Raw genomic sequence first — 27,793 nt, 5'->3', positions numbered from 1 at the left:
TTCTCTCAATTCTCTCAACATCTAAGGCTTGAATCATAAAAAAATAAAGTTTTGGATTAAAATGTGAATTGCTAAAATAATTATGACCAAATAATATATAAACTTTACTATAGGGAGAAAATTCAGGTTTCACATGCCATTATTCAAATGGGTTTTTTTTCTTAAATTTGGTCCTTCATCTTTCAATTTTAATTTTTAATTACAATGAAATATATAAATTATGTATATGAAAAAATAAAAATAAAAACATATCTCAACATATAAATTGTTATAATATAATTTAGAATAATAAAATTGTTATTACAAAAATTTAATGACTGAAATGAAAAAAAAATTATAAGAAAATAGAAATAGAAAGATATATAAATCATGCTAATATAATTTAGAATGATAGAATTGCATTAAAAATATTTGACCAATTAAAATGAAAAAAAAATTCACATTAACAACAAAACCCATTGTCTTTAGTATATTTAGTAATAAAGTAATAATATTAATAGCAATAGTAATATGATTTATTGGAAAGGAAATATCAATATTTTTAATCGCCAATATATTTCAAATTTTATTTCATTTATTATTAGGTTATTTTGAGAGAATTAATGTATTTTTGCAACTTATTATATAAATATTTCTTTAGATTTATAAAATAGTTTTTTTGTTTTGGTTATTAATTGAGGAAAATAATTATTAAACATTTGAACATTCCTCCTGCCATGCCAACCTAATATGCTGCACCCACACGAAAGCGGACGCGCTATCAATTCTGGCAAACACTACACAAACTTGCCCTTTTTCTTCTATTACACCTATTTTTTTTCTTTCCGGCCTTCTCTCAGTCATTGCTCTCTCTTGTTTGAAGAGATTCTTGAGAATTCGAATCTATTTTCATATTCTATCTATATATATATGTACTTTCCATTTAGATTTTATGTTTTAAGCTTTCCTAAATAACATGGGTCTAATCGATTTCCCCTTTTATATTCACGGCCTGTTTTCTGTCCTTGTTTCTTTTTTATTTCTATAAAGAAAACAATTTCATACAGTATTTCTTTTAATCATCATAACAAATAACCCACATGTCTTTATTCTCTTAGATTACGAACTGGATTTGATAGATAGATAGATAGATAGATTCGGTAAGTAAAAATTCCTTACTTGGGTATGGGTATTGGGTGACCCACCCGGCACATTCCTTCTTTCTGGGTTTTTAGGATTATTATCATATTTGATTTATCCTTTGAAATGTCTGGTGGGACACCAGTTGGCGGCGGTGGATACATCAGGCAGAGACATAGCCAAGGGTATGCCTCAAGTGGTGATGATCTTGAGGATGATGCTTGTTCAAGAGCACAGCCCTTTTCGCCCCCTAATCAGCGAGTTAGGCCTTGGCTTGAGATTGTCGAAAATGTAATTTGGATTGCTTCTGCAATTTTCATCATCTACTTCGGCGACAGACGCTCCAATTTGATTTATCTTTTGTGGCATGACGAACGGATTAGAAGGTAATCAAATTCATTTTCTGTAATCTTCTTCTTCTACTACTATTATCCTTCATTTGTTTGTCTAATATGTTTTGCACTTTTTAGATGCTTATTCAATGTCATCTGCTTAAATCCCGATTCTTGAGGGGAAAAACTATCAATATTGGAAGCGTTCTTGATCATCTGTATTGCATTTCTTAATATTTCTAAAGAGGCTTCCACATGGTTTAAGCTAGGCAGCATTTAGATGTTTATTCAATCTCTTTCTCTTTCAACATGTTGCTTGGTCTATTTCAAGATGAAAATGGTGAAAAACTTGATTCAGATTACTCAAGTGTATGCGGATATTCATGCATTGGAAAAAGGTTGAAGCATTGCAGGATATCCTCGCAGATATAAAAACGAGCCTTGTAAAGTAGTGCTTCTGGGGGTGTGTTTGGGGTTTATTTTCTCACATAATGGGGAGACATTCATACAAAGTTAGATATTTCAGATGTGTATGTTAGGTATCAGAATCATCTTATACTTGAACTTGGAGATAAGGCTCTAATGTGATAAATCATTGCATGTCCTTTTTTTTTTCTTTTTCTTTTTTTGAGAATTTGCACTAGAAACTTGTGCAACTAAGCTTGCTAGAGTGCTTCACTCTTTTGGTTATTTTTTCTAGTCTGTTGAGTCCAGAATTAAGAAGGGAAGAAAATGATATTGTAAGACATGTATGGCAGTAATGGCTTCATTTGAATTTAATTGTATCCTCATTCAATGGGGTTGTAGTACCACTTGTATTAAAAGAATAGTCAATAGCAGATGTTTAAAACCTATAGCAAGATCACAAAACTAAGAGAACAAAATTAGAGAATGAACTCTCTGCAAGTAAATCTCAACTCTATTCTGATATCAACATTCAGTGTCTTTGAATGTCTAGGCATAGGCGCCAAACCAAATAAAATGTGAAACCTATTAATTAGTGTTAATTTTTACGGGAAACTAAAATAAACTAAATTCTTAGATGACTACTAATTAATAAGTACTTCTATTCTTAAATAATCATTTAAAGTTAAGGTTCCTAAATAATCAAATCTTAATTTTCACTGTTATCCTTCTCCATGCCCCATTCATTCATCATTTGATGGAAAATCTCAGTCTCTAGTTTTGAAGTGTCATAGCAGCAAGAACTCCATAATCTCACATGCATTTCATTTCCCAAAGTAAAATTCTTGCACTTGATTCCTTTCTTTCTTGTTTAATGGTGACAATAATTTTAGCAATAAGATAGTCTTGTCAGCTACAATATTGAATTTAAGAGGAATGATGAACTAAATGTGATCAGCCTTTTTTCTTTGAAAACTTCAATGATAGAATCTTCAATTTCATTTATTTTTTTATTTTGCACAAGATCCTTTGCTTGAAATTCTTCATCCTTGCAATTATGCCAATCTCGTATCTTCATAATTTCTGTTTCCTTTAACAAGTTTTCTTTGATGTCATCTTCATTGCATTCATCATCTTGTTCTACAATGTCCACTAGTATCCCTAAACTCAATCAGGTTGTGGAAGTGAAGTGATTTAGGGATAGTATTATCTTGATGAAGCTAGTAATAGGGAAGGAGAGGATCCATGTCATCAATGCCTATGCTCCCAACTAGGACTGGATGCATATGCTTTGCTTTAAGGGATCTGTAATGAAGAAAAGATTTTCCTTGGGGAAGACTTGAATGGACATGTGAGTAGCAACAATTACTGTTTTAAAAGGGGTGTGTGAAGGATATGGGTATGGTAGTAGAAATGGGGATGGTTAGGTTATACTAGAGTTTGCTTTGTCCTATGATTTGGTATTATCTAACATCTATTTGAAAAGAGGGAACCACATTTCACTACTTTTAAAAAGGGGGTAATTGTACCCAAATGGACTTCTTCCTCACAATAAAGGGGCACACACCTATATGTAAGAATTCCAAATTCATCCCTATGGAAGCCATAGCCTCTCAACTTAGGCTGGCACTTTTAGATGTGATTAGAAAGGATGGAGTGGGAAAGGATTAGAGAAACATGCTTCCAAGGGTTTGGTGGTGATGCATGAAGGGTGCAAACCAAGTAGATTTTAAGAAAAACTATTGGGAGTGGAGGTTTGGAACCTAGATGCTAACACAGATACTGTATGGGAACCTAGATGCTAACACAGATACTGTATGGGGAGAGATGACTAGGTTCTTCAAGAAAAGTGGCAATAGAGATCGTGGGTGAATCCAATGGTCAAAAGGCCATGCCCAATTGAACCACCATGATTTTACACCTTGATACCAAACTAGTGGAGAACCACCAATAAGATCATGAAACTAGAGAACCAATTCTCATCTCAATTTTGTTCTAATAGCAATATTAAATGTTTATTAAATCTCTAGGTAATATTCTTTATTTACATGCACCAAATACAATAGGATCCCCATATTTTTTAAAATCTAGAATAATCATCCAACATAAACTCCCTCAATAATAAAGGGTAAATCACCTCAATCACCCTTTAGTTTGATGGCAACAACATTTAGCATCTCCATATTTCATAAGCTACTGTGTATCCATATTGGAATGACACTTAACACCCTATGCTTTCACATTTACACATTGCAATTGATGTTAATCTCTGTCCAAAAAACAAATATTACAAAAATGCCACTAATCACATGCTTAAGAGTATTTCATGACCAAGTTACCCTGTGCTTAAAATGTATTTTTATACTTTCACGGAGAACATAAAAAATCAAATCCAAGAATCTCATGAACAAAATGTGACCTAAAGTAAAATAACCACACCAGAAATAGAGTCTGCCTAGATTTGCTGCTTAGCAGCAGCTACTATAATCCGAACAGTCAATCATCTCATGTTGTGGAAAAGAGAAAAGCAATTGGCTGCTCAACGAAAAATTCCCGACAGTAATAATCATTTCTATTTTGATTGTAACCACTGCAAACACCTGCTTGTTTTAATTATTTTCAGAGAGAAATTTCATAGTTGAACCATTGAATTCATGCCTTTACAATTCTCATTGATTCTCTGGAAAAAAAAAATTGATTCCAAGCTGTATTTGATATTAAAAAGTGAAAAAAAATTACAACCAAAATCTCTCTTACATTTAAACATTAGACAAAATGACCAGTGGCCTCTCCATTCCTAATTAATTTTGCATCAAAGACTTGCCACCTGAGTGAGAAGTACTCAACAAAAACGGTTTGATAGCCTCTACAGTACACAGAACCAACATATCACCTCACCATCCCCTCTGCTCCTTCCGCCACTGCAATTCACCAGCCACCTCTACTGTATCTTCCACCATCTCAAAACAGCAGCTACACAGCATTTTTTTCAAATATGGGACAGAGATCGAATTGAGGGTCTTGGAAAATAAGGGCCTATTAGAAACTTTTCAATCTAATGATTCAGGAATCACCTCACCATCCCCTCTGCTCCTTCCTCCACTGCAATACACCAGCCACTTCTACTGTATCTTCCACCATCACAAAACAGCAGCTACACAGCATTCAAGCAAGAAAATAATCTTATACAAGATCAAAACCCAAAAGCTTAAGAAATGTAGAGATCTGATCTGATCTCTAGTAAATAAGAAAGGCCAAATCTGTTGAGGAGAATGAAAAGAGAGGACAAAAGAAAGAGAGAGTGAATGGTTAGGAAAAGCTGGAAATGATGAGAAATCAAAGAAAAAGACAACTTTTTGCAGATTGGAAAGAAATCAGTTTGGAAGTTATCTTTATATGGGGTTACTTTGGTCATTTTGCTTTAAACTTATCAGAATCAGTTACCCTTCTAATGAGGCTGTGAATTGTAATTATAAAACATAGGATGCAACTCAAACTACAGGATGATTGGGGTGATTTACCTGATGATTAAATATAATTCCCATTGTTGGCTTTCATCATTTCCCATCAAGATGTTGTGTGTTGAACTTTCATACATAGCATGACAAATTAATACCTGAATGATAAGATCAGTAATCTTGTATGAAATGGAGTGACCATATGCTGAAAATTCCTAAATTCAGTCATGGAAAGAATTTATTTTTTGACAATGCTTGTGGTAAGAGAATGTTCTTGGTTAGAGTCAAATAAAGGGAAATATGTTTTTAGTTGACTCGTGGGTTTAGACTATGGCTGTTTTGTGGATGTCAACCAGGTTCAGTTTCACCAATAAACAATAGAATGAATCTGCTTAATATGGAGAAGCTTCACTAGCTTTATGTACTGCTACAGAGAACTCAATTGGCATGAAATAATAATTTGTTGAGGATCAGTTCTTGGGTGTGCCCGGAATGTGAACTGAATTTCTTGGAGTAAACCTGGAAACAGCCTTCAGATTATTAGGTTTTCAAATGAGTTTTCTTATAACTTTGTTGTACGTACCACTATGGGTTAATGTCACAGAAGCCACTAGTTTTTAACTTTTTTTTTGTATCTGCTTTGTGAATTTGTTCCAAGGGGTTATGGCACAATTCACTTAGTGACAGTGGCGGTCCTATTTCCTTTTGAATATGAATGAATTTTAACTATATTCTTCAGGGCAAAATGGTGCAGCAAACACTAAGAACAAACCAGCAGCAATAAAAATATATTTTAGATGAAAGCTTGACACTGAAATTTCTCAAGAAAAAATAGTGAAAGCAAACAATAGTTTAGAATTTCAATGGCTCTCAAACTCTCCACTAACTGATTACTCTCCTGCATAGGCTCTTTTATACCGAAATAAAGGAAATAGGAAAATAGTTATTTTTGATATTGAGTACTAAATAAATCTAAACATGGAATTCTCTGAAAGAAAATAAATTTAATAAATAAAATACGTATTCTTCTTATTATGATTTTCTGCTTGCATGTGTGTAGAACACTCAATTCCTATAGATATATGTATTGCTGCCTCTGTATGGAACTTATTTGCCTACCAGCTGATCTTTCTTAAGAACCAGCCTTAACTTTGTCTGCGCTTGGTATTTTTAGAAGCCACTTTAATTGAATTCTCACAGTAACTTGCAAATATGTGATAGTTTCTGATCATTTTAGTAACCAAAGACTAATTCAACATGTGAATAATGCATGTGACTAAAAAGATCTCTGTATTTGCAGTTAAGTGACCGCGTATTTTTCAAATTCAACATATGGATAATGCATGTGACTAAAAAGATCTCTGTTTTTGCAGTGAAGTGACTGCAACTCTTTTTTTTCCTTGTATATTATATTGCAAAATATTAGCTACCCATATTATTCAATTTCTCTGGTGTCTAATCTTTCAAGAAATTCCCTTGCAGATTGCCTTTATACCTTGGGATGGTGGGTGTTGGTTTGAACATTCTTATCTTCTTATATACAATTATGTTTGCCTGGAGTGTCAGGAGGTTCGATGAAAAATGGGAGCTCTCAAGTATATCCACTCTGCCATTAGTTACCCTATTGGGGCTTGTCTCCTTTTGCTTGTAAGAGTAACTATTGTGCATTTCAGTTTTTCAATTAATTGAGTTCTATCACTTATGTTTAGACCACTTATTCTGTTTCTGAACTCACTTAGGTTTTCCTTTTCTTTGTGGCCAATTTGGAGTTTTTTGACCCTTCCTCTTCTGGTACATCTTAGATTGTTCATTTTTTTCTCTTCCTGCTTATGGATGTACACAGTAATTTACATGTGGAGACTGCCTGATCACTCTTGTGTTATTGCAGTTCACACTGTTTATGGCTTGTATGGTTATCTTTCCCAACATTATGATTGGAACATTCAGGACACAAAATGATGCATTCCGCATAGATTGAGTTTCCAGAGTTTCAAGAAAGGAGATATTGATTTGGATGAAGATTCTTTTACTCACACATTGTGGTTGCATTGGCTATGGACTGAGGCCCCGATGCGATGAATCTCCCGCACAGTTTTGCCTCAATGGTGTGCGCTGCCAGAACTGATTGTCATTTAATCAGCCAGTTTCATATTCAATGTGATCCTTACCTTATGATAACTAGAACTGATTGTCTTTTAACCATCAATCATGAGTTCAGAGATGTGGATCCATTTGGTAATGTGTCATAGATGTGACAATCTGCAGTCATATGATGTTAGCCTTCAGTACCTCCATCTTCGGAATGGGAGAGGGCATGGTTCTGTTATTGTAGTCAAAGTGATAATTTGAATTCCCATACTCTCAGTTCTTGTTTCACTTTCCTTCAGTACCTCCATCAACTTTTTCAAGGTTTTCATACATGTTTTTCATCTGAATTGCACACCTTTTCTTCTACAAGAAAAAGATTATTTTTGTAGGAAATTTAGCATTTTTTTGTGAAGTGATTCTAACAAAAGATCTTGTTTGAGAAGAAGATTCAAAGAATATTTTTGTTGTAAAATTGACAAGGTTTGTTCTAACTTGTTTAATTTAGTCATAGGCTTTTGGATGTATTTGCATGGGCAGTATTATGGTATTTCTATATTGTAAAACTAAAGAGATCGTCATAACACTCATGTTTTTTTCCTTAATTTCTCAAGACTTTATTTTTTTAAAAAAAAAATGCATTTTTCATGTATAAAAAAACTGATGAGGAGACAGGGAAGTGAGAACCATTATAGATTGTGCACAAAAATATCCTGCATTAGTTACGGAAGATCTAAGCACAAGACCCAATCAAAAAACATATCTCAAGAACTATTCATTATAATATATGCTTAAAAGACAAGAGAATCTTGTATTCTTCTTTTGTTCATGCAGATAATATTCGAAATATTTCTTGGGCTGAATATTTGCGTTTAAAACTGTATTTTATAATTTTTAAAATTTTTTTATTTAAAATTTTTTTATTTTTAAATTGTTTTGATATATTAATGTAAAAAATTAATTTTTAAAAAATAAAAAATATATTATTTTTATGTATTTACAAGCAAAAATTACTTTAAAAAACAATTATTACTGTATTATCAAATATCATGAAAAAACATTTCAATCTTTCCATCAAATATTACAAGTAGATGAAAAATACCTTAAAGAATATATTTTGAAATATGTTTGGAGAATAAAAAAGCATCCTCCCAATTTATCTCTTAACCTTATTTGAAGGAATTTAGGAGACTTTTTTCTTTTCCTCTCTTTTCTTTTTTTTTTCTTCTCTCTTCCTTACTTCCTTTTCTTCTCTTTTTTATTTTTCTTTCCTCCCCTTTCACCATCACATATAACTAGGGGTGTTCAAAAAAACTAATTAACCGAGAAAACTGAACCGAGATTGAAAACCAATTTTTAAAACCATAAAATCTTGCTGGTTCGGTTTGGTTTTGGTTTTACAACAGAAACCGGTGAACCGAATCAAACCAAGTCACCAACCATAAAATAAAAGACCTATAAATATTAGTTTACAGTTAACCTAACCCTAATAACATTACATTCATTGCCGCCCAGACCAGGGACTAGTTTTCCCTTCTTCATTTCCCTTTTAACTTTCATCCACCCTGCATCTCTGCCCCTTTTCATCTGTCTCTTTTCTAGCAGAACAAAAACCCACATCTCCATCTCCTTGGCTTCTCTCTTCACTTCACGTTTCGGTTTCTGTTCTATCTCTCGCTCGCACGTCTGTCTTTCACCATTTGCAAATTTGCAGAGCCAAACAAGTAGGTAGGCATGAGCGGTCACGATTCAAAGTATTTCTCGACGACCAGGAAGGGTGAAATCCTTGAGCTCAAAGAAGAGCTCAATTCTCAGTACAAAGTCCATTCATTGTCTTTCTCCTTTCCATTTTGATCGAGTTGTTAGATCTGTCTGATTTTGACTGATTGATTTCATTGAACTTTTTTCTGCAACTAGAATTTCATTGGAGGATTGACTTTTTTTATTAATTATGTTCATGTTGCTGAGAAATTGTATAAAATTACGTTGGGATTTTCTTAGGTTTGGTTTTTTGTTTATTATTATATATTGAGAATTGAAATGGAGCTATTAGGTATCATGTGATGCAAAATATCCTTTCGTGAAGGATATCTATTGGATAGTTTTCATGTTTGGCATTATGGATTAGGTTTCTCGGTTTTAAAGCCAAAAAATCAAATTTAACCAAACCGAACTGGTTCGATTTGAATCGGAATTTGGTTTGGTTTGGTTTGAATTTTCAAAAATTTGAGTCACTTGGTTCGGTTGGTTTTTGTAGTTCAAACCGAAACGAACTGAAACGTGAACAGACCTACCTATAACCACCTTAAAAACACAAAACACTACTTCTACACCTCCAGATCAAACTAAATCACCATACGATCGAATCAGACCCTTCTCCATCAAGTCAAAATCATTGCTCTACAATCAAAGCTTCAATCACCATAGGAATCACAATTTAATCTAAATCACAACAATATTAAAATAGGGAAAACAAAAGATCAACCATATGTTACCATTTGTCGGTGTAGCTCTTCTAAAAGAAAAGAAAGCTAAGTCAACTTGACATTTGATTTGCCATCATTGGCTAATAGTGAAAAATATTGTCCCGTCAATAGTTAGATTACATTATGGTTTGCCAACTTCTAGCTTTGTCAATTTAGGAATCCATGCACTATCGCATGCATCGCCTTATCTTCACACACCACCACTATTTTTTGTTTAGTTTTCATAATTTTTCAAGTATGCTTTCACCTCTTTTACAATAGTTTCATATTAAATTTTTGTTTTCTAGTTATTGTTTTGAGATTTTTTAGAAGCCATGAGGTGTGGTTCAACTATAATGCCTTTGAGGATTGAAACAAGCTAAGTTTTTTATATGAAATAAGACAATCTTTTTATCTCAGGCTTTTTACATATCATGTTGTTTTTTAAAGTTTTTATCATATTCAACATTATGCTTATATTCTTGTTATCGTTGTTGTATTCTTATTCATCAATTATGTAATTCGATTGTTACTCATTCATGGTTGTTTATTCTTTGATATATTTAATCTATGCTTGTATGTTATTTCTTTCTTGTTGTTTGTTATGCTTGTAAGAGTATATCTCTATTTAGAATAAATAACCATCAAATGTGAGTTTTTAATGATGATAATTATTGTTCTTACCTACTTGTATGGTTATAAAGTTGTGTTTAAAGGATTGTGATATGATTCTAAAACTTACTCCACTTTGATAATTAGGATCCTATGTGATATTTGCACTACTTGATACTTATTTACCTCTTAACTACTTATATTTACTTTGGATCGACTTTTTAGACTACCATAATCCTATTCATGAGGTTTCACTCACTTGTTTAATCATTGAATTCTTATGGGTCACTTTACATTCATGACGAGGATAAATGTATAAAACATCTCTTATCATATGTTTGTTATGTGTCCTTATTTTTTATATATATGTTTTTGTATAGGAAAACAAAGGATTTAAGATTCTTTATTAATTTTAAGGGTTTAAACTTACTCGACTTCAACACCCATAAGATATTATAAAGGTGATTAAGTTAAATCATGAATAAGAATTGAATATGACTCTGTCATGAATATAATTAAGTTAAAACTTTAAGTGATGATTTTAACTAAGAAATAGGATTGAGAATGGGGAAATTATTATAAGTATGACGACTGTAATTCATTGTATAAGAAATAAAAGGAGATAGTTCATAAATTATTAAGAAGAATGCATCATGTTGAAAATTTAACATAGATTCAATATACTCATAGATGAGAATAAAGATGTTAAATATTTCTTATATCTTTATTAAATATTAGTAGCTATGTTGATACATGCATTTGTTATAATTATTTCATGGTATTTTATGTTTTCATGTATCTTTCTGAAAAAAGAACCTCGTCCTAAACAAAATGTTATCGAGCTACTTAGTTTTCCATGGTAGAAAGGTCTTTGTAAAGTCTAATAATATTTGAAATCAAATTATTGTTTGTAATTAAGGAGAACTAATAAAAGGACAAAAAAAAATTTTGTACAAATTTGAATTATTCTTTTAGAATTTAGGGAGGACATTGAAAATGGAACCTGCAGTAAAAGGAACACACTCCATAAGAGGTCCATATATGTGTTTATCATGCATGGACCTCTTATGTGGTGTGTAATGAGGTGTGTTATGGAAATGTATGTTTAATGTGAAAGCTAAATTGGTTGGAACGGTAAAGACTATGATTGTAAATGAAGTATGTTATGGAAATGTGTATATCATGTAAAAAATAAGTCAACTGCAAACTAGGGACTATGCTGTAAAAATTAAGCTAGTTGCAATGATAGGGGCTAAGATATGGAAACTAAGCTAGCCGTAATGGCGGGGGCTAAAAATTATCTTAAGACATTATCTATGATTATTAAAATGGATCAATGAATGCTTCGTTAATAAAATATTACTTTACACATGAAAGTGGTGGTATAATATAATGAAATGATAGGAGGATTATCATTTGATAAACAAAATGAAATAAATTGGAAACATGGTATAGATTAAATATGCTCATGAAAAGACTATTAGTTGATGGTATTGATAACAACTTCTAGCTTTTTAGATTAAATTGTGTTATTTTTAGAGTTTGATAAAGCCATTAGTTGAAATGGATACTCATATAATTATTCTATATTCTATGTTTCTAAGTATTTTATAGGTATATCTCATCCATCACCTTTACATTGATATCATACTGAAGAGTTCTCTCAGTTATTTCATTCTATGTAGAATTTTATAAACTAGTTAATGTTGTGTAAATAAACTTACCATATGTATTTAAGCTAGTAATACCAAAGGGTTGTAAGAAAAACAAAAAGTTAGGACAATTTTTCTTGTTTTAGGATATATATATATATATATATATATATAAGGAAATGTTGTAATTTTGTTATTTTGTGTGTGTGTTGTGTGTAATCATATTTTTGATGAAATTGATGGATAGTGAACCTGGTGTCATCTTAGTGTAAATTGTGACTTGAGCCATTTTAGGTAGGTTTTCGTATAGGGGAAATTCTACCAAAAATATTTTTTAAAAAAGAGAGTCTATTTTACAACAATAAAATTATTGGAAAGATAAAAGTGCTTTATAAGATTTGGGCCTATTACACCTAGCATGTCATTGTAATTAGATGGCCATAGATATATCTAACTAATTTCCTCGAGCTATTAAAGGAAATTAGGTGTTCAAGTCCTTGCGAGCAACATCATTGTATCCTTTTTTGTCATTGTTTCTTTGTCTTTAATTAAAAATTAATATTTTTATCAAAATTCTTACATTTCTAAATTACATAATATTTATATAATTATATAAGAAACCTTGGGTTACGTTCGAAGGGAATTGGATGAAAAAATAATTTTACAATCCAAAAAAAAAATAGAGAAAAGACAAGAAAAACACACCCTATTTAATATTACAACCATTCAACAATAAAAACAAATACAATCAAATTGGCCTTTAGATGTCCATAATCATAAATCATGTATAAAAACACATTAATATACATACCTACATATATTTCATGCTTTAGTTCTAATTATTGGCTTTACGTGTAGTTTTAAAATAATATTTATAACATTTAAAAATATTAAATCAAACTCAATTTGATAATTTTTCAAAATTTATAAATTTTTATATAATATATATTTTATTCAAAAACTATTTTTCAAGATTTAATAAGAAAAGTAATCATATTAAAATACTTATAAACATCCTAAACTATCAATTAAATAAAATTTTCCGACTTAAAACTCTCTTTATTTTAAAATGTTTTTTTTTCTAAAATAATCCAATTAGAATATTTAAAAAATCAATTTTTTAAATACTTTAATTCAGTCCTAATCTAATTAGAAAAAATAATTCTAAAATTAATTTAATTTAGGGTTTCAATTTGATATAAAGTCAGTATTTTATATGTATAGGGATAAAATCACAATTTTGTCTAAAAGTACCCTATTGTAATAGTGTACTAGCATCATGAGGAGAATCGTAAATCTACCTTTTATTTTTGGTATTACGCACACTACCCATCATCGGTAGCATTGCTAGCAGCAACAATCAAGACTACTATTGTGTAGTCACTAGCGCGAGGCAGTAGCCTCGCCAATGGTTACCAACAGTTTTAGACATTACTGTGTCGAGGCAAAAACCTCTTCCTTGGCTATTTTGGACAACCCCAATGACTATCTATTTGTGCATGCATCACAACCAAGCCCACCAATAACATTGGTAATGGCGCTAGTGGCATTAGTGGCCACCCCCTACCATTTTTTATTTTGTTCTGTAAATTTTGGCTAGATCTAGAAAAATACAGTTAGATATGACCATAACAGTAACAGGAAACCTTTTATTTAAAAAAAATGAGAAAAATTATTTTTGTTAGGGAAAATAATTTTGAACATAAAATTAATTCACAAGTAATGCCTATAACAATCAAAACATGCAATCAATAAACCCTGATTCTCTAACAATGTTTCACTACAATTGTTGGGTTTCCTAAAACTCTTAGACACATCATAAAATATAAATTTAATATTTTTCTAGGAGTCCTAATGAATCTGCTAATCAATCTAAACTTGTATTTTTAGTGCAATTCAATCATTTTTTCAAAAATTACAAACATTTCATGATTTTAGTACTTTTGCATATTTTATTTAGGGCCAAGCTTTCATAAACAAAAAAAAATAAACAAAAAGAAAAGTAAAAAAAATCAACTGAAAAAAAAAGAAAAAAAACATCTTTTCCCTTCCTATTTTATTATCTAAATACATTTTCGCATGTTTTTTGCAGAATATTTGAAATGTTGAGATCCATATCATTGTGTGGCAACTCTAGGGGTATGAAGACACTGAGAAATTATTTTTCAAGGTAGAATAAAATTGAGAATCAATACCCAATGATAGGGTTGAGAGAATAATTTTTATTTTAGTTTATCTTATACTTAATGATTCGTTCTTGATTTGAAACTTTGTATGTGAATGAATATGCCTGCTTGTTTTATGACCTCATGCCAAATAAATGTCCAAAAACATTTTTCTAACATTTGACTTTAGTTTGAAAAATAAAATGAGTCTATTTTCATATAAAAAACAGGTTTATTTTTTGTTTGCCTTGTTTAAATGTTGGTGTGTGTGTGTAGTGGTAATGAGCAAGCCCCTAGAGTGATGGCAAATGATGACAATCAAATGTGTTTGCTTATTGACTGAAGTTTGTTGATATTTTTTTGCGTTATCGAGTTGTAAGGCTACCATATTCCTAGAACATGGGTTATTTGTCTAATATTATGTATTAATCATATTTTTATCTAAGAATCAACCCAGGGATAGTAATAATGAAAGTTGAAAGATAATGAAAGTGGTCAATGTATGACTTTATTTTCAAAATAATATTGGTTTTTGGTTTTATATATGGATCTAACCTATAGGTTTGAAGATATTTTAGACAATACCCTTCCTATCTTTTTCTTTGTCTATCCAATCAACCATCATCTTACTAGTGGAGTCATATTTGACTTTTATTAAAAAATATGTAATAAATAGTGTGTAAATATTCCTTTGAACTCTAATTTGTAAACATTATATAATGATTATGTATATAAATTTTCAAATATGTATAATGATTATATAAGGTATTCTAGACAATACCCTTCCTATCTATTTCTTTGTCTATCCAATCAATCATCGTCTTACTGACGGAGTCATATTTGACTTTTATTAAAAAATATGTAATAAACAATGTGTAAATATTCCTTTGAACTCTAGTTTGTAAACATTATATAATGATTATATATATAAATTTTCAAATATGTATGAATGCTCAATAGATATTTTCAATATTTGAGGTATATATCTTCTCATATCGCAAAGAGTGGACCTGGATTAGATCAATGCAACTCTACATTGACATGTTGAGAGAGAGAGAGTGATAGCCTTTGAGCCTATTTTAGACATAGTCAAATTGAACAAGTCTAAACCTAATTGATCATCACCATCCTTCTAACATTCTTATTTTAAAAGTGAGGATTACATTATGTTGCTTAACATATGTTCTAAATTATCGTCTTAGGATTAATTAGCTTTTATCTTTAAATAACAAGCATATATATCTCATGTTAGGAAAACATATAGCATAGCACATAATCAATATTATTCATATTAAAATAACCATAGTATAATTTATTTTAGGTAAGATATCTTAGAGTGGTTGTTAGCTTTCTATAGCATAACCAACCATAACCATATAACTATGAAAATTAGATAAAGGTTTGTAGTTATCTTAAAAATAGAAGGCGATTCCTCTTTTTTTTTAAAATCTTTTCTTAATTTATCCTTATCCATTTTCACGTCCAAAGTTTGCATATATTCTCATGCATAATTTCTTTTAACTTATTTATATGATACCGTGATAATTTGAAATCTTTTGATAGAATTTGAATGGATGAATAAAAAAAATAATATGACAAAGAAAGAAATAAAGAAAGAAACATGATTGCATGATTTAGTCAAACTAGCAATTAAAAAATTTTGATTTCAAAAAGAGTAAAGTAGATAGCATGTAGAGGACATGAAAAAATAAACATTGAGAATTGAAATAAGGTTTACCTAGATATATGGTAGTTTTGCTTTTAATCTTAGTGACTTTGTTCTTAAATTTAAAATTATTAATAATTAAGAATTCTATTTTTTGTTTATTAAGTTAGGAATTCATATTAATAATCCAAGATTTCTTCTTTCAATATATCATCTCTTCTTTACCATTGAATTATTTTGTTTTTGTTAAGAGATTATAATGGTCCGGCTTTATATGCTGATGTGTTTCCTTATGTTCATATAGTTATACCCATTTACATCATTTAATAAATATTTAGTCATTTCTTGTAGAAAATGCATAAGTATTGTTTATTAGGCTTATATTAATTTACTTGATAGAGATTAATGATGTAGAAAATTTAAAACTTATGATTATTAATTGAAACACAACAAAAGTTTTTAATTGAAAGTGAGACAATACATAAATTTATTTCGAGTGTATCTAAAAATATTTTACAATCACTAAATAAAAAAAAAGAAAACACTATTCCCATGCATAGTGATATGTGATAAGCATAGTTTTAAAATTAGGCCCGGCTTGACGGGTTGACTCGGGACCCGTCTGATCCGAGACTGGAACCAGGACAAGTTTATGAAAAAATAGGGGTAGTTAAAAACCCGGTTGATCTAGTCAAAAACTGGGTTGCAACCTATTGACTATTTTTTTATTCTTTACCAAAACGATGTCGTTTTGATTTATAAAAAAATAAGGTTGAACCGGGTGACTTGGTAACCCAGTCAAAACTCGTGACTCGGGCCTTGAGTTGGGTTGATCACCAAACCGGGTTTAAAAACACCAGTGATGAAGGGAACAATAACTAAATATTTCGTATCCTTTTTAGTTTTTGTTAAATAGATCCAAAGCCTATGCTTATTATCTACAAGCCAGATCAAAAGACAATTGAGTGTTAAAAAAAAAAAACATATGGGCATCATTAATTTCTTTCGTAGATTATGAAAAACATGAAATGCAATTTTAAAACTTGACTTTTATGTTCAATAAAATTAATTGATCATTATATATGTTAATAAATGATAAAAAAAACTATTAAGAATAACTAAATTTTGAATTAAGATGCTAAGCGATAGAAACTTATAAAGAAATATGATTTTGTGCCGCATTATGCTATTTAATATTTTGTTTTTAATTATGTGTCAATATGGTTTTAGAAAATAAAAGGAAAGGGAAAAATTGAACCGAGACAAAATAACTTGCTAGCTAATTCCTTTGCTTTTTATTGATTTGAATTCGGTCCATGATATGGTCCTTTACATGGCTTAAGTTCTAAATCCAATCGAGTTAGTGTTGGTTCAACGTGGCCCATTCAACCTAGTGCTCCCCAGTGTAACCTAGTTTTCCAATTCAAAACCTAATTTGGCTCCAAAAAATTTTCAAGTTGCCACCATTTTATTTATTTATTTATTTTAAAAATGTTTGAGATAACATTGTCTTTTATTGACCCGGGTTAACTCTTAAAACATGCCACATGGATCATGGTCATGATTGATTTAACAACTATTTTTAAACATGTTTCTGATCTAATTACATGATAACAAAAGTAAACTGCAGAGAGAAGCAATTGCTTTAATTACCAAGAAAAAAAAAATATTAAGTAGGGATGTATATAAAGAATAGGCTCTGCACCTTGCCTTTTTCTTAACTAAATAAAACGAATGATATGTCATATGTCTATTTAAAAAAATAAATATTAGATGACATTTGTGTAAAACTCAAATTCCTACGACCTAAAAGGATTTTTATTTAAGGAGAGGAGTTCCATCTAGATTTTTTTCCCTTATCTTTCCAGGAAAAATATAATAGGGTTGACATGGTGTTTCGTTTTTCAACTTGATTGTATTTTTTGTTTTTACCAATTTTGAGGTTATCAATTTTTATTTTTATTTTTTTATAAAAATAGGTTGAAGAGTGGATTTTTCGGTCCAAACAATACCCAACCTGCTTTTCTGACTACCTATTCGGTAGTTAGAATCTGGGTTTTCAGATGAATTATCGTCTAGTATTTTGACCAACCACTGACTTTCTATCTTCTTCATCATTTTTTAAAGGCTCTCTCTCTGTTTTCAAACCAAGACCGAAAATAAACTAAATGAAGTTTTGTACTTAAGTGCAAATTACAAAAACAAAAAGGATCAAAATTGGACATGGAGCAATTTTGAAGGGAAAAAACATGAAAAACAGGGGGAAAACAATGATCGAATAAAACTCTTGTTTTAGACATAATTTTAAATTAGGCCGGTGTCTCCTCAAATAATTTCAAACAACAAAAATGCTTTCTTTTCCAAAATCAAGCATAAAAAAATGTTAGGGGCATGTTATCACCACCCCGACCACCTTACATTAAGCCAATCAAAATAATTTATTAGGTTCAAATTCAAAGCATCAAATTATTTAAGATAAAATTAAAAAAAGTTTACCGAGTAAAAAAAATCTAAAAGAAAAAAAATAAAACATTATCGTGTTTAGAGTGTTATATAAGTATATGTACCATAAGCATGTCATGCTTTTTATCGTTAATTTTTTATGTTTATTTTTTTTAATATGGATTTATAAAATAATTAATGTTATTTATTTGGAGAGTAATATTTTATTTTTGAGGATGTTAGCCCAAACTAGTAGTGTTTGGTAATTATTTTAAAGTAGAAAAGATGAAGACAAATGAAATAGATAAGACAGTATAGAATAAGAGATGAAGAAAAAATTATTGACAAATTTATTTATTTAAAAAATATAATTATATCTTATTTTTTAATTTTTAATTATATTAAATTAATAATATTATAATAATTATAGTTATAAAATCCATCTAGACGCACATATTAATTAGGATTCAAAACCTGTATTGATCGCTTGTTTGGAAGTGTGGTTACAATTATTTTTTAAAGTATTTTTCATGCTAAAATGTATCAAAATAATGTTTTTTTTATTTTTTTTAAATTATTTTTAAGATCAACATATCAAAATAATCTAAAATACATAAAAAAAATTTAAATTTTTTAAAAATACAATTTACATCAAGTTCAAGTTCATAGCCGGTGCTTAAATTGAAAGAAAGAAAAAATAATTAAATAGAAAGACAAAACCCGACCAAACTCCATTAAGAGAGAATATATATATTTTTTTAAATGCGATTTACATCAAGTTCAAGTTCATAGACGGTGCCTAAATTGAAGAAAAAAAAAATTAATTGAATAGAAAGACAAAACCCGACCAAACTCCATTAAAAAAGAATATATAGTTTTTCAGGCTCAGCCAGCTCCTCCTACGATCAAGCCACCACTGCCACCAGTCCCAATTCCAGTGACTGGACTGCTGACCATCCAAGTTGCGATCCAACCCTTGTCTGTACTATAAATTGCATCCCACGGCCTCTCGTTTATTTTTCCAGATAGAAAGAAACAGGAAGTGAAAATTAAAAATGGGTTCTGATTCAGTTTCAACATCAACGAAGCCACCACAAGAAGGAGACCCATCTGCTTCTCTTCTTTCTTTCAACGCAGGCTCCCTCTCTTATCCTTCAAATCCACACCAAAAGAACACTGCCAACTCCGTCATTTTCACCTCTCTTATCCTTGTCACTTGCATCGCTCTCTCTGCTGCTTCTGCTTTTGCCTTTCTCTTTTTTTCCTCTTCTTCTGTTCCTCTTACGGATACCTCGTCCGCTTCTCTACAGACGACGTCTCGTTCTTTGACCAAGCTCAACCACCCTGTCGTTCTCTTGATTTCATCTGACGGGTTCAGGTTTGGTTACCAGTTCAAGACCCATACTCCAAATATTCATCGTCTGATTGTTAACGGGACTGAAGCTGAAACTGGTTTGATTCCTGTTTTCCCTACTCTTACTTTCCCTAATCACTACTCTATTGTTACTGGCCTTTACCCTGCTCATCATGGTATTATTAACAATTATTTTGATGATCCAAAAACTGGAGAGGTTTTCACAATGGCAAGTCATGAGCCTAAGTGGTGGCTTGGTGAACCACTTTGGGAGACAGTGGCTAATCATGGTTTGAAGGCAGCCACTTATTTTTGGCCTGGTTCTGAGGTGCATAAAGGATCTTGGACTTGCCCTCCTGGTTTTTGTATGTTTTATAATGGTTCTGTTCCTTTTGATGAACGTGTAGATACTGTTTTGAGTTATTTTGATTTGCCAGCTAGTGAGATTCCTGTGTTTATGACGTTGTATTTTGAGGATCCTGATCATCAGGGCCATAATGTGGGACCTGATGGTCCGGAGATTACTGAGGCTGTTGCTGGGATTGATAGGATGATTGGCAAGCTGATTGATGGATTAGAGAAAAGAGGGGTTTTTGAGGATGTCACTATAATTATGGTTGGTGATCATGGAATGGTTGGTACATGTGATAAAAAGTTGATATTTTTGGATGATTTGGCGCCTTGGATCGATATCCCAGCTGACTGGGTTCGGTCCTATACTCCTTTGCTTGCAATTCGTCCACCTCCTGGTTTTGCACCGTCTGATGTTGTTGCAAAGATGAATGAAGGGTTGCAGTCGGGGAAGGTTCAAAATGGAAAGAATTTGAAGATGTATCTCAAGGAGAAGCTGCCTTCTAGGCTTCATTATGCAGCAAGTGCCAGGATTCCACCAATAATAGGGATGCTTGATGAGGGTTTTAAGGTGGAGCAGAAGAGAACTGAGGGGCAAGAGTGTGGAGGAGCACATGGTTATGACAATGCACTTTTCTCCATGAGGACAATTTTCGTTGGCCATGGTCCTCAGTTTGCAAGGGGGCGAAAAGTGCCATCTTTTGAGAATGTCCAGATATACAACTTGGTTACTTCGATTCTCAATATCCAGGGTGCTCCCAATAATGGGTCTGTGTCTTTTCCATCAACTGTTCTTTTGCCCAATCCTCATAAATTCTAAGGTCTTATCTCATGAGTGGTCTCAGCTATTCAAGGATCTAGTTGAAGTGGGCTGGGTGATTATATTGCAAGACCATATCAACTATTTCTTATGGATGCATGGTTGTGAGTTATTTTGCATGATGTGGTGGCGGAGAAGGTAACTGTATTAGTTGTTGATGTTGTGATTGTTGTTTCATGTTTGGTTACATGATCACTTGGCTCCTACTTTTCATTATTATGAGCTGCAAATTTAAGAGAGGATTCTAGCTTAAAATATTAATGAATCTGTATTTTTGTGGCGTAGCTGTCTGCCTTTCTTATTCTATGACTTGCCTATCTGATGCGCAATAGGGATCTAGTTTATGTTTTACCTCAAATGTTTTCTAATTGTGGCCACTACCTTGACTGATTTAACTTTGACTGCTTGTCAACAGAAAGATGCTTTGTTTTTCGTGGAAACCCAAATCACAAGCTTAGCTGTTCTTTGCTTCCACAACTCCTATGCCATTTTTGTTACATGTGCTTATTTTCATCTCAGAAGATCACATATTCAGGCTTCAGGTTTGAGAGCTTTTGAGTTCTTAGTACAAATGCTTTTTGTTGGCATAATTGACTTCTAATAAATCACATTAACAGCTATTGAAAGAAGATGGTGAACTCTTATTCTTTTGGAACTTCTTAAAAATGGAATGGTAAAGTTGTTCAATTTGCTTCACCGAATAATTAGTTTATGAATCTAAAGTCTTGAAATATGTTGGCAGATGTTGGTTGTGGTCATATATTATAAAAGCACTAGATGATTGCCTGGTTATTGATGCTCTTCCTAAACCTTAAGCAAACCAGTTTCTTTGACAGTGGTAGAACATTACTGCCTCAAAATCAGGATTGCATTGGCCTTGTGACTATTACTTAGATGTTTGTATCATGACGAGCAAGAGGTCTATACTTTACTTTTTACACTCTAATTATAGCAAGTGCTTCAACTGCTAAAGATGTATTCACCCAGGATCAGTAGTTCTTTGTTTCTTTGAGTTCTGTGCTGTTTCTGTGTAATTTTGTGCTTATATCCATATCAGCAAAATGTATGTGCAGACTTGAGGTCTAGTTTAAGATCTCGCACGCACATGTTAAGTAAACATGCTTTACTGTAAGTCTATGGAGGAACCAGTGGTTGCATTGTCATTAATTCTCTTACAGCAACTTTAAGCAACCCATTTCTTTGTCATAGAAAATTCCAGTCTCAAAATCGGGACTGCTATTAGAAGATCTTACCAGTGTTCCAGCTATTAGAAGATAGATGGAGTCGCTGTACGATCTAAAACATTAAAAGTCATGCAACCAATAAGACTCTAGTTAACAAAGGCCAGAAACGAGCAATAATATTATCGTGCTCATTACCTCACCAGCTTGATGCACAGGTGTGGATTGTGTTACCAATATCATGCAAAGCAAAAAAAATGTATGTAATTTTTTTGTTTGCATTTTATGCCTCGTGAGTTTCAAGATGATCAAACCAAACCACCCTAGTGTACTGTAACGTAACGCTACAGAGAAGCATTTAAAGTGGAGAAAAAAATAATCAAGACTCTGATGCATAGGCATGATTTTAGAAAGTTTCAGAACTCGACACACCAACTCAATAGGAGATGAATTCTGATTTTTTTCCCCATTTTTCATAACTAAAGAAATTATAGACAACAACTACTGATCATAAAACGACTTGATTGTAATGCCCCATAATTTCTTAGTGTTATATACTTCCTCGAGCTGGTGTATTTTATTTATTTATTTATTTTTTTTGGTAATGGTCTGAATCCGTTCAACCTCCCAGTAGAATTTACAACCATTTCTTCTACACATGGAGTTTCCTTGTGGGATCATTACCTCTTTTTAAGTGACAATGCAATTATTTACCAGGACAACTTACACCAATGTTAATCCATTTCATTTCAATCATATTTTATATTTACATGAGTACTTGAACATTTATATACTTGTATACCACTAGGTATATCATGTACATACAAATTTTGGCAGGTACTATTATTTTTCCTTTTCATGTACATTTACAATCATAATGAATTTTCCTCGCCGTTTATGTTAAACCAAGCAATTGGTGCACATGTGCCAACACGTAACCACCACCATTATTATTAGTAGGCCATTTCACTATTAATGCAACTATAAATCACATATTACATTGATAATCTTACTCCTCTTTATTACATTACAAACATATTATTTAAAACAAGTTTTATATCACTTTACATGTGCACTTATAAAAATAACTCAATATACATTTTACATACATTGTTAAAAATCTTCAGATAAATAATACACCTGCTATCAAGCAATTTCTATTCATCTACAATTTAGTTGTTTAAGTAGGCTTTCAATACTTCCTTAACTCAACCCAACAAAACATCGAGCAAGACCATCACCAAACTAGACCTTCCTTATATTATAATTGATTGTCTATAATATTCATTTACTACGTTACAATCGGTTGTCCCAAAACATCCCTACATTATACTACTTTTGGCTATCCCAAATCAGTCTTACACTTGATCCTTTTTTACCTCCAAATTGACCTTTATGTTATAATATCATTTTTATCACCATGGACATCTTTATCATATTTTATATTTACATGATTACTTGAACATTTATATACTTGTATATCACTAGGTATATCATACACAAGTTACACTCAAATTTTGGCATTGGTAATCCATTATAATAGGGAATGGAGGTACTATTAGATTTTTCCTTTTCTTCTACATTTACAATCATAATGAATTTTCCTCACCCGTTTATGTTAAACCAAACAATTGGTAGACATGTGCCAACACGTAGCCACCACTATTATTATTAGTATGGCATTTCACTGCTAATACAACTACAAATCATATATCACACTGATAATCTTACTTCTCTTTATTACATTACAAACATGTTATTTAAAACAAGTTTTATACCACTTTACATGTACACTTATGAAAGTAACTCAATGCACATTTTACACGCATTGTTAAAAATCTTCAGATAAATAATACACCTACTATCAAGCAACTTCTATTCTTCATCTACAATTTAGTTAACCAAGTAAGCTTTCAATACTTCCTTAACTCAACCCAACAAGACATCAAGCAAGACCATTGCCAATCTAGACCTTTCCTATTTTACAATTGATTATCTATAATATTTCTTTACTACATTACAATCGATTGTCCCAAAACATCCCTACATTATACTACTTTTGGCTATCACAAATCAGCTTTACATTTGATCTCTTTTTACCTCCAAATCAACCTTTATGTTATAATATCACCTTCATCACCATAGATATCATCCTTTATTTTTTTAATTTATCACCATTTGGATTTGTTTAGTCATCTATCCTTCCAATCATTCTTCTCAAGTGATATAATTTTCATATCCATCACAAGGATTAAACATTGATTAAATTCAATTTCATTAATCCAACAACCATCACCATGAATTTAATTACAAATTCTTTATTTCATATCAACAATTTGATTTCACCCAAACACATTTTCAACAATAATCTAATAAGACGATCATACAAAAATTATTAGCTTCGTACAAGGCGATTAATCAAATCACATATCCCAATCATCAATGCTACTAATGCCACTAGCTCCACTTCGGAAAGCTAGTTAAATCATATATCCCGGTCATCAACGTAACTGATGCCACTAGCTCCACTCCGAGCAGTTAATCAAATCATACATTCCAAAACATATTTATTTTGCAATACACATTAATTACATATACATTTAAGAATTATTTTTTTGATCAAGAATTAACACCTTTTTATAATGCCCAATCCTATTTCCTGATAGAAACCATCGCATTTCACCTCAAATATATCATCATCAGCTCTATAGTTGGTTACACTAACGCTATTAGCCTTATTCAAGGCAACTAGTCAATCAAGTTCTTATTGGTTACTCACAATCATATATTTATATGCAAACACATTTAAAGAATTTTACAGTGAATTAAATTTATGAAATTTCTACAAATAGAGATGGGTGCAAGGCACTTACTTAGTACCTAAGATCATGATGTAATTTCTAGCGGCTAACCAAATCCCATAGTCTTTTTTGTATTAGCAGGAATACAACATCATACTCAATTTAATCATCATTGGACCTTCATTTCAATTTTCTTATGCATGCACATTTTCCAAAACCATATTCATAAAAACATTGCTTAGTACAACACACATAATATCACGTAGCCCCTTTAACTTAATCATTATAATAATTAAATCCATAAGATTTAAAGTACTCTTTTATTTACTTTAGGCCACACTTATAACAAGAGGAATATACATTTTCCTCCAGGATTTCATACAACCAACCTCATACTTAATTTTTAAAACACATTATATTACACAATTGAACATAAATACCATAATAATTTTAAGACATAATTCAATCTTTTTTTTAATTCATATTGGCCGAAACTATCTCCTTAAAGAACTCAAACTTTTTTTTCTTCCTTTTTTCATGTAACTAACTTCACTCCTATTTATTAACTTTATAATATAACATGTTTAAATATAAGTTTCATGGCAATTTAAACCAACCATTCCAAACCCATTTTCTTAGTCTTGGTCGTATCTTCTACAAAATAAAGGTATATATTTTCTTTAATTTTTTAATGCTATTTAACACTTATTCATTCATCTCACAGTTCAATATTTAACATAATTGAACACCATTTTCATGTCAATTAAATTGACAATTCAAACCCCACCTTTTATTCATGTTTAAAAAACTCATATGATAGTTGTGTAAGTGATTTGAATTAATATAACTAAGTTATCTTTATAATGAATGTTATACTTTGATCATAGCTACACATCGTTCTAATCAAGGGTAATAAATAAATAATTTTTTAGTATAACATGAACTTATAGGATGAATTTGTACATGTTTTGCTTTGAATTCATGCTTCTCTACTTATAACATGAATTTAAACTATTATACAATTGGTCAATATTAAAATAAAAATGTTGTTCAAATAATGCAAAGAATAAATTAAAGTTGTATTAGTGCATAATGATTATTTAGTTGGAAAAAAAGCTATTAATCCTAGAAAAAAAAATTTAAGACAAGTGAACACCACCACGATCATCCATAACTTTTTTTCTCTCGATGGCTTTCTACTATTTGAGAAGATATGAGGTGATATTTGTTGATTTTTATAGAGATATTTTTTTTTTACATATGGTTCCTCACTTTAATATCTCTAAGGTATCAACCTTAGCCTTAGCAAGCTTTTTCTTGGCCTGTATTAGTTCTTCCTTCATACAAACTATTTAACTTCTCAAGACTTGACTTATAAAGAGGCATCTTTAATAGACTGATTAGCCTTCTAGACAAGTGAGTATTTAACTTTTCAAGATTCTTTTTGGTTTCTAAAAGATTCTTAGACAATTTTATATTCTCACAACACCTTTATTGTTTTTTCCTAATACTAATAAGGAGATCAACATCTTTTTACCATTATACCAAGGTTCCCCTTGCACCATGATCCAATGAATCTTTAAAGACTTTTTAAAATCTCTTTTAAATGATTAGTAAATGCTTTAATACTTAAAATACTATACTCAAGGTTAATAATGGTCATAATCTTCTTGATATTGGCTATCAAAAGCTCTCTCAGTTGGTTGTTCTCCTTAAGCTCAATATTAGAAGATGAAATGTCTACTAGTAAGAGAGTAGAAAATTAAGAAAGTAGATCATAAAAAATTCTATAATATAAAAAAGAAAAGTTTTTACTAATATTAAAACTATAAAAATCAAAGGCATCTTAAAATGATAACAAAAATATTTATGCTAATTTTAAGGAGTTACCATAGATGGTTGATCTAGAACCATGGCTTTTCATTTTTTAAGAGGAGATGTATAAGCATTAGTGTAGTGGTCTTCTAGTGTTATGGAAGAAGAGAGAGCTTTAAGCCTTAAAGATTTCTTAAGAAAATCAACTATTAGTTCAATAAAAAAGGATCAATTACTAATATATCCTTCACCTTAACTATTCTTAATATGGTTACCCTTCACATTCACCTCATACCATTGATGTAGAAGAATATGATTGCTAATACCATTAGTTATTGATAAGGCTTATATGATATTAAGAGCAATTATGTTATTATCTTTAATCTTTTTTTTTCTCCACTATTACTCTTTTCTAAACTAAAAGGATATTTTCATAGTACAAAATCTATCTTAATAAACACAATATTTAGTGAAACATATTCACCTTCAATGTAAAAGATAAATAACCTAAGAGGTTTTATCATTGAAGGCTTAAGAAGTTTAGCTTGAGAAGAAGGTTTAGTAGTAGATTCAGTAGTAATAGGTAGTGACAACTTATAGTGCAAGTCCTTCTAGGTAAGGATACACCTTCAAGAATAATGGTTCATCTTCTTTTATTTGATTTTATGATGATAATATCTATTAAGGCCTTGTCATTAATGATGTTTTATGAGTAATTGTTATGTCACTCCTATTTGTTAAGCAAAGGAAAATATTTACTTGATCTTTGAAATACAAGTTTTGAAAGGAAAAACATAAGAGATTTTTCCTTAAAAAGATCAAATTTGGGTCAATATGCATCCTCACATCAATAAAGTTTGAGAAATATATGGTAGCCCATGTTTTGACCCACATAACACTCCATAAATATAACTTTTCATCAAGTGAGGGACTTTATTGCACTTGGACTAACTTTCTTTCAAAATCCTATAAATATGGCTAAGAACAAAAGGACTTAGAGTCATAGTCCTACCTTTAACCAAAACTATGGTGATTTTTAAGTAAGATTTTGTATGCTTCTATGACTTGGA

General features: G+C 31.0%; 2 protein-coding genes across 4 annotated transcripts; both read left to right on the top strand.

Annotated features, from left to right (window-relative positions):
• Window positions 1-704: 704 nt before the first annotated feature.
• On the top strand, window positions 705-7,690 carry LOC133673826 (uncharacterized). 3 transcript variants are annotated; one of them, XM_062094729.1, is made up of 4 exons: window positions 705-1,505; window positions 6,881-6,961; window positions 7,054-7,105; window positions 7,203-7,690. In XM_062094729.1, exons 1-4 carry the CDS (start codon window positions 1,246-1,248, stop codon window positions 7,290-7,292), a joined length of 483 nt encoding a protein of 160 aa, XP_061950713.1. In that variant the 5' UTR covers window positions 705-1,245; the 3' UTR covers window positions 7,293-7,690. The 3 variants fall into 3 exon arrangements, with proteins under 3 accessions (XP_061950713.1, XP_061950714.1, XP_061950712.1); XM_062094728.1 differs by having other exon boundaries at window positions 710-1,505; window positions 6,797-6,961; XM_062094730.1 differs by lacking the exon at window positions 7,054-7,105 and having other exon boundaries at window positions 707-1,505; window positions 6,797-6,961.
• Window positions 7,691-19,242: 11,552 nt separating this feature from the next.
• LOC133674488 (uncharacterized) lies at window positions 19,243-21,210 on the top strand. The gene has a single exon (XM_062095611.1). It carries the CDS (start codon window positions 19,457-19,459, stop codon window positions 20,924-20,926), a length of 1,470 nt encoding a protein of 489 aa, XP_061951595.1. The 5' UTR covers window positions 19,243-19,456; the 3' UTR covers window positions 20,927-21,210.
• The last annotated feature ends 6,583 nt before the right edge of the window (window positions 21,211-27,793 follow it).

The sequence above is a fragment of the Populus nigra genome, chromosome 15, assembly GCF_951802175.1.
Source record: "Populus nigra chromosome 15, ddPopNigr1.1, whole genome shotgun sequence".
Taxonomy (NCBI): domain Eukaryota; kingdom Viridiplantae; phylum Streptophyta; class Magnoliopsida; order Malpighiales; family Salicaceae; genus Populus; species Populus nigra.
Note: the sequence above shows the minus strand (reverse complement) of the source record. Positions and strands in the feature narration are given on the sequence as shown.

Bases quoted from the DNA above. Each gene is read 5' to 3' on its own strand.
- LOC133674488 (XM_062095611.1), top strand. From the start codon at position 19,457: ATGGGTTCTGATTCAGTTTCAACATCAACGAAGCCACCACAAGAAGGA.
- LOC133673826 (XM_062094728.1), top strand. From the start codon at position 1,246: ATGTCTGGTGGGACACCAGTTGGCGGCGGTGGATACATCAGGCAGAGA. The intron at 1,506-6,796 runs GTAATCAAATTC...ATTCCCTTGCAG, and splicing joins CATGACGAACGGATTAGAAG to ATTGCCTTTATACCTTGGGA. The intron at 7,106-7,202 runs GTACATCTTAGA...GTGTTATTGCAG, and splicing joins TTTTGACCCTTCCTCTTCTG to TTCACACTGTTTATGGCTTG.